The 8,158-nt window shown below is 47.2% G+C and overlaps 1 protein-coding gene across 1 annotated transcript in view; it reads left to right on the forward strand.

The window, feature by feature from the left end:
• Nucleotides 1-8,158, forward strand: part of PLEKHO2 (pleckstrin homology domain containing O2) — a 28,824-nt gene that overhangs the window by 15,924 nt on the left and 4,742 nt on the right. Inside the window, exons 4-5 of the mRNA XM_080396898.1 lie at nt 2,924-3,028; nt 5,603-5,701. Of these exons, the coding sequence (XP_080253024.1) occupies nt 2,924-3,028; nt 5,603-5,701 (204 nt within the window). The remainder of the gene's footprint in view (nt 1-2,923; nt 3,029-5,602; nt 5,702-8,158) is intronic.

The raw sequence follows: 8,158 nt of genomic DNA on the forward strand, positions 1-8,158 counted from the left end.
ATGACAGCTTTTCCTGGCACACCAGCCTATTGTTTATGGTGTGACTCAGTCTCAGCTGGCTTAGCGGGAGGAGAGCAAATGTGCTACCCAGCCTGCTGCCTTCTTATATTGGTGTCACTGACTCTCTGCCTTAAACTGTTGCCGGAGAACAGACCCTGCTTAATGTTTTGTGGGGAGTATCCATCTTCAGGTGCGTCCTCTGATATCTGTGAATACTCAATTGAGTAAAAATACAGACAAGATAAATGAATTTGTTTCTTGTTTATAGCCAACCTGGGAGTTTCAGATTAGTGTATAGAGCTCAGCCAGCCCTTTGGGGAGCTGGAGGGCTGTTTCTGCTGCTGCCTTGGGAGCATCTTTCCACAAGTCCCTTTCCTTCACCATCCGTTGAGTCTGCCTTTGGTGGTTGCAGCGGTAGGTCAGTGATACACTGTGCGGCAGAGGGTTGCATGCCAGAGGGACATCTCGGCTTCTCATTAATGACAAACCATCCCCCCAAGGCTTCGCTCTGCACTGCCGCAGGGTTGCTGACACCAGCGCTTAGTCACAGTCTTGGAGGCTTTATTTGGGGCCTGAGAATGAGGCACAGAAAGTGGTGTTGGAAGAGGAAGCTTGAAGTGAGGCAGGAATCCTTCCCTTGAACAACATGTACGGAGATTTCTAAACCCTGGTGCAGGCTGCCAGGTCTTTGCCAGGCAGTGCAGCAGCTCAGCTGCTCACAAGTAGAGCTTTCTCATAAGCTTTTATAATCACAAAGCTTTGGGGCAAAATCGTTTCCAAACAAAAAAAAAAAAGTTTTAAGCACACACAAAACCAGGCCTGCTTGGACTAAAACAAAATCTGGCTGTCACTCTGTTTTGGAGCCTTGCCTTCCCTTAGGTTCCCTGGTTAGTGTGGCCCTTCTGCACCCCAGACAAAGGGCTCTTTTTCCAGAGGGCTGTGGTTCAGGCCCTAACCTCTTCTCTGAGCTCTCAGGAAGACATGTGGTCCCATCACCTTATGTGCAAACTAATTGAATAAATAATCTTTCCCCAAATTGCTTCTTAACTCCCTGCTTGCCGTGCTGGCTGTGAGGGTCTGGCACTTGGTTGCTGTGATGTGCACATGTAAAATCATGGCACTGAAGCAAAGAATAAATGTAGAAGGGAAGGGCCGTTGGTTTCTAGCTAAACAACAGGAGTGGGTGTAAGGAGATCAGGCTTTAGTTCTGCAGAATTTCTGGTGGTACCTTCAGAAGCTGCTGAGACTCAGAACAGTTGCTGCTTTGTTGTGCCATCAACAAAACAGGGAGCTGCTAAGAGCATTCGACTGTCAGTCACCATTAGCTTTGTCACCCTCATTTTATATAGCCCTAGTTTCATATAGACACTGCTGTGATTTCAGAATGTGCGGCCTCATTTACAAAAAGGCTGGGACCACAACACAGTTGTAAGCTCTTGAAGGCAACGGGAAGGTGCAGAATACCTATAAGATATTTAACATTTAACAACCCCCAAAAACTATTCCAAACGAGACTCCACTAGTATGTGTTGTGAATGTAGTTCACTTCCCCACCTGTGAGAAGAAGTGGATAATTGCAGTTGCTCTGAAAAGTAATTTTTGAAGCCCCCAGATATTGTAGTGATAAGCAGCAAAGAAAAGATTATTGGGGGAATCGGTAATTCTATTTTCAGGGCAGGGCTTGAGCAGAGTGCAATCAGTAGGACATACTGACCCACGAGGATAAAACACACAATGGGATGGCTCTGTAAGGAGTGCTGCTTGTGTCACTAAGGAAGGTACTAGCAGGAACATGCATAGCAGGCTGAGTTAGGACTGCCCCGGCAACGTTGGGATTGTCTAATTTTTAAGGGCTTGATTTTTCAACTTTAATAATGTTCTTTAGCAGAAGAGTATTTCTGTGTGCCTGTGCAGTGCGGATTAGGGCACTTCAAGGAGCTATTTGGATCCAAGCCAGTCTGCCATAGAGCCACCTGTAATGTGAAGATGATATTGCTCTCACCTGAAGTGTACATTGGGGAAAAGCTACATAATAATAGTGAGGCGCTCAGAGAACACAGCAGTGAAATAAATAACACCCTACCTATTGCTCCTGCTGCGTACAAGAAGAGGTTCAAAACACTGAGCAGAGCCACGGGACTTCCCTGGCAGAAGGAGGGAGCTGGCTGGCTGGAGGACAGGCCATGCAGTCCCACCACTCCCTCCTTATTTGTGTCCCATGCTTCTTGCCAACTCCCTCTTTTATGGCCAACTCTTCCCTTCTTCTTAGTACAGCTGTTCAGACCCCAGAGAGTGTATGTCTAGTGTCCACTGCTGTATTTCTTCATTTGCAAACAGAAGATATGGTTAATTTTTTCACTGACTTTGCCCTTACGCCTCATCATATCCGTGCTCAGCTGAATTTGGTTTAGTGCCACCAAGGTCAGAGTCCCAGATTCCCGTATCAGTTCTGTTCTGCAGAGCCACAGAAAGAGGGAAGCAGGCAGAACCTGCTGCCCACAGCCCTCCCATTGCTTGCAGCCTGGGGGGAAGTTGGCGATGAAGTCCTTCATTGCATCCGAACCAGCACAAAATTACTTGGACTTTCAGTCTGACTCCTTATAGTCAGTGTCACTGTTTGCTGTGCAACTCGCCGCTGCTCTAAGAGCTATTCCAAATGTTTTGCAGAAGGACGAAACTCTTACTTTCTAACTACTTTAGTTACTAGTTGCAAAAATAAAACTACAGCAACAAACTGTTCAGCATAACAAAATCCTGTTCATGAGAGCTATGAAGTACTTGGCAAAGCACAAAGGAATCTGTAGTTTAAACACAGGCTGGAACTGGATGTTATATAAAAACTGAAGTGATATACAGAGAGCAGAGCTACCTCTCTGGTCCTGACAGGAATGCTTAGGCAAAAATTGACTCTCTGTTCTTGCAGGTTCATGATATCAAATTTCAAGCTCCAACTTTGGAAGAAAAGGAATCATGGATAAAAGCTCTTAATGAAGGGATCAATAGAGGCAAAAACAAAGTATTTGATGAGGTAAGAGAAAAAGTGTTCAAACTCCTGTATTTCTCTGTCAGTTCTCATCCGCTGCTTTTTTAGCTAAAAGCAGCACTTGCCCGAGCGCCCACGCTCCCTGTCCTTCCCGCATGCCAGCCGTGGTCAAAAGAAAGAGAAGGATGGTGTGCAAAGCAGGCCAGGTTGCTCCCCTGAAGGCTGGGAGCTTTAAACCACTTCAGTTCCCAGCTCAAGAAAATAGAACACGCAGAGAGCCATTTGCACCCTCCTACATCTCACTGCCTTTCCCTTTCTCCTGGCCGGGATTAGATGCAGGGAGGCCCAGGCAGCTGGTTGAGTAGATGGTGTGCCAGAGGGGTGGTCTGTGCTGCTAAGAGCTAACATCTCATCCAGAGTCCCATGGGTCGCAAGACCTCACCGGAGTCGGTGGGAGATGGTCTGGTGACTTCAGTGGGTTTGGGATCAGCACATGCACGGGAGTTCTCCTCTCCTGGTGGAAGCGGCTGGTGCAGAGAAGCAGCTGCAGCGCTGAGTCGTGTAAAACTGGAGCTGCAGCCCGGAGACTAGTCTTGCCCACACTGCCGTGATCCTCAGCACCAAGCAGCCTGAAGGAGATGAAGGTATTTGGTTAGGACATGGCCCAGCCTTCAAGACTGGAAAAATCTGAAGTGACTCAGTCCACCAGCTATTCCGCTTGCAGTCTGGAGAGAAGTCTGGTGGAAAGTTACATCATGGCCCCAGCCAAACATGCCTGCCGCTCAGCTGGCCCCAGCACACCTGCACTCCCAGATTCTCCTCCCACTCTGCTGCACAGACAGAAGGATGAAAATTGCACATTCTAGAGCCTGACTAACCTTGACCTGCTCCTTGTTAGCTTGTAAATCGGCCCTGGACTAAAGCAAAGGAGCAACGTCTGTTCTGTTGTTGTTTCAGTAACTGAAAGGAAGTGCACAAAACCACCATCACAGGAATGACACAGGAAGAAATGGTCAGGGTAACAAGGGGACGAAGCAAACAGCAAGATCTTTAACAAAGGAAATGAAAGCAATGAGTAAAATTTTTGAGAAAAGGCCTAAGCGCTGCAGATACGGTGCTGGAGATGTGAACTCTGAGAGCTTGGGCTTTGCTTTTGTTCAGAAGGGGGCAAAAGCAGGAGGAGAGGCTGGAACATGCTCCTTTTTTTGCTTAAGCAAATGGCACTCAGTGTCAAGGTTTTGCTGGTAGTGGGACGTAGCGGTTCCTCAGGCCCTTGGACCAAGTGGGAAGCAGCACGTGGGATTAAAGGGACCAGCTGGGACCGGCAGCAGCCTGAGATGATAAAACACAGCAGCAGAGAGCTTAGCAGCCAGGTCTGCTCTCATGTTTCAGCGGGTGGGAGATGTGACGTCCTGTAATGCAGTGCAGCTCAGCCCTTGCTGGAGCAATCCCGCTCGGGGTCGGAGCTGCCTGGAGTGGCACAGCACGTGGCCGTCTGGTGGGCAGTGAACTCTGCACACCCCCTTGGCAGCACAGCAAGGTGGGATCTCAGGTCACCTCCCTGGCCTGTGGCCTGGGGTTATCCTCCTTATGAGGACCTGGGCTCTCAAAGGGAGCCAGCCTCTAATTCTCATTCATTCCAGTAAGGATCAAACCTCAGATTTAAAGCATTTCTGCACAGGCCAGGCACAAGCTAATGGGTCAAGCCCTCAGCTGGCTTGGATTAGCTGTTCTCTGCTGAAAGAGCTGTAAACCCACTCTGCCATATCAGCCAGAGACTGGGACCCATTTTCTCCTTTAAATCCTTATTTCACCTTTGCCAGCTTTCCTATTGTACAAACTTGTGGTACAAAGGTCAGCAAACCAAGGACGCACTGATGTTTCCACCATCTCCAGTGCTGCCCCTCTGTAAGGAGCAGGCTCCAGCCCTCAGCCATCATGGCATGGGTGGGTGGGCAGTCACGGAGCCGGCACAGAGAAATACTTGCCAGGGGGCTGGGACTTCTCTCCCCACATGCAGGAGGCAGTGGATTTCTCATCTGATTCCAGGAAATAAATTTGTTAATTCAGCTAGAGTTGCAATTAATCCAGGTCACTGCTCACACCTTCTCTTCAGCATCCTGCAGTCATTAGAGCTGTAGAAGGAAAGGTCTGTAACAACGCACTGCTGATACAGTTCACAGTCAGGTCACGGTTATTAATGAGCTTTCACCTCGTAAGATAGCAACAGCAGTTTCAGCGCTGTGCTCTGCCACATGCAGGAGCTGGTCCAAGCCCAGGCTGCAGCAAGGACAACAAAGCTGCCTTGTGTCCTTCCTTCCCTGCCCCTTAGGTAGAGGGGAGGTTAGCCATCACAAACTTCTGAAGGTTGGGTGCGTTGCTTTGGGATGTCTGTTAGATGAACAGAGCTCTGTACAGGACAGATACCTTAATATCCCTCACGTACATGCAGAGCTTTGCAGGCGGACTGCAACTGAAGTCTGAGGCAAAGACTGTAGTTGTGAAATATTCATCCAAATGCTGCATCCCTTCATGTGTGACTGAGAATTTTATAGACATATCTTAAGAAAGTAATGGCCCTTTTCCTTTTTTCTTTCCCTCCTCTTCTCCCTTTTAAAGGTGAAAGTAGATGAGAGCCTTTCCTTGGACCATGTAACTCGGGACAGGGTGAAAATGACCCACGGACGCAGGCCACCCACGAGAAGTCACCTGAAGGAGGTAAGTGCATGCCCCTGGGGTGAGCCATCTCCCCAGCTGGGATCACAAGAGCTGCTCCATCCACTTCGGTACAAAGCCCCAGGGAAAACCCCAGGTACAGACAGCCCAGAGAAAGCTGACAAGGGAAACAGCTTCCTCTGGGAAAGACTGCACCAGCACCTAATGAAGCTCCAGGTTCCCATAGAACTGTAGCTGCTGCAACACATTACAATATATTTAGCTTTCCATAACTCATGAGCTGCTTCACCATCTGGTGAGAGCCATTATAGTTTCACTTTAATCAGAAGAGACGAAGCTCCTATATTTATCTTCTAAGAATTGATGATTTTGTAGCCACAGTGGTCTAAAGGTATAAGAACTGCACGGTTTGTGGGGAGAAGCTGTATTTTTTATTAAGCTAATCGAAAAAAGCAGACAAGCTTTCAAGCTTACAAGCCCTTCCTTAGGTCTGAAACAGAATACATTATTCTCCCAGGCAGTTTTATGGACTAGCCTGTCTACTCTTAACTGACTTTCTGGATCTGTGACTTAAAAAAAAAAGAAAGAAAAACCAGCACAAAATAAACCTGCAGTTCATTTCCATGGGAGATGTTCTTACTAATGTGTGATTCCTGTGATTTATGAAAAAGTTTCCACAGACAGATTGATATTTCAGCAGAGCATTAATCTCAGCCAGGGTTTTTAAATCAAACCTCCTTTCTTCAGACTTCCAAGACTCTGACTTATGTGTCTGCATGGCACTCAGATGACCCTCGTGCAGAAAATGAGATGCCCCGAGACTTTTTACTTTGCATGGAAATGGAGGGAGAGTGTCTCTTCTAGAGAAATGCACGGGAATGAATCATAGATTCCCATCCACTCCTCCAGAAAACCGCAGGAGAAAACATGACAAAAGTCACAGCAGCACTGAAGTGTGGATTTTCTGTTGCCTAATATGGGTTCGGTAAGGCAGGAAGCCCTTCCCTAGGCACTAAAAAGATCTCTCTCCCCTGCTCAGCTCACTATGTTCACGAGATACCTCTGAGGTTAATACCTGTAAGACCTCTCACCTTCAGCCAAATTCAGGGGAAACTGGCTTACAAGTTCAGAAGCAGGAATGAGGGGAAAGGGAGTGGATAGAGCCTGCAGAAATATGTGTGTCGTGGCTGCTGGCTGCAGTATCATGAAAGAAATGGGATGAACAATGATTTCCAGTATCAAAGCCGGCCAGGTGAGGACGGGTCAGGGCCAAGCTGCCAGGATGCAGCTTGCCTCTGTCTCTCTGATGGCCTGGAAAGGCAAAGAGAGATTCTTAACTGAACTCTGCGCTGCAGAAGTCTGGCCCTGGCTGCAGCTACACCTTCATGTGGTTTTGGGTTCACACAGGAACTGTCACCCTGTTTCTCCCTCTGGGGCACTGAGCTTGCACACTGCAATGTCTTTACGAAGTCCATCCTTTTTAGGAAAAAAAAACCCTACTAGAGTGGTTTCCACACAGCCTGTGGCTTGAAGGAGGTTTAACCAGCTGAGGCTTGGTCCCAGTAAGACAGGGATGACATCAAGTTAGAGGAAGCAAGCAGAAATATTGCGATAGTATCCATGGCCAAGCAGTCCAAAGATCAGCTTGGTTTATATGTTCAAGTAAAACTATGACAGTCCCAAAAGCAGAAAGGAGGTGTGCTTTGGGTAGGCGTGTTGTAAATGAAGGGGGTAGAGGGATTCAGCTACCACAGGATAAAGAATTAAAATATAGCAGAGCTGACCACTTAGCACCGACAGGAAAACCAAGAATTAAGGTTACTGTGGACTCTTAAAATTAAGAATTAAGGCTTTGAGGCGTTCTTCTGAAGGAAGTAGTAAAATAAGTTCTGTGCTTTTGTCCTAATTCTTGACTGCTTATGGTTACTGGCTTTTGCACAATATTCTCATGCAAGTTGCTGCACTATCAGTCAGAAAATAACAGCAAAATGCCTGTGACATTCACAGAATGTACTGGTCTGGGGGAAAAGCAGGACTGTGCAGGGGGATCAAAGTGCTTCACTATGCATTTAAGATTTGCTGCAATGTACATGACTTCACCCAACTTTCTTCTTTGTTGGGTGAAATGTTTGGGACTGATGATTATCATAGCTCATTAAATTTTAGCACAGCAGATCACATTGGGTTTCATTTACCAGAATAACGGAGGTAGAGCTGTCTACGAATGTTAGAGGGTAGCACAGGGCGATGCTGCATGGAAGAAGCACAAGCTCCATAGATTGCTCTTGAGCTATAGAAAAAACTGCTCTTAAGAGCACCGCTTTTGTTATCAGTCAGGTTCTTCTTGCAGTGTTGACAGTTCTTAAGTATATATGGGGTGGATGTGTGAAGCGGCAAGCCCTTGCTTGCTGTGCTGGTTGTGAGGGTCTTGCACTTAAATGATGGAGCACAGGATTGATGATGGGGTAGATACTGAAAAAGTTCTCTCTTCTATTTCAG

This window comes from Falco punctatus (genome assembly GCF_963210335.1).
Source record: "Falco punctatus genome assembly, chromosome: 7".
Classification (NCBI taxonomy): Eukaryota; Metazoa; Chordata; class Aves; order Falconiformes; family Falconidae; genus Falco; species Falco punctatus.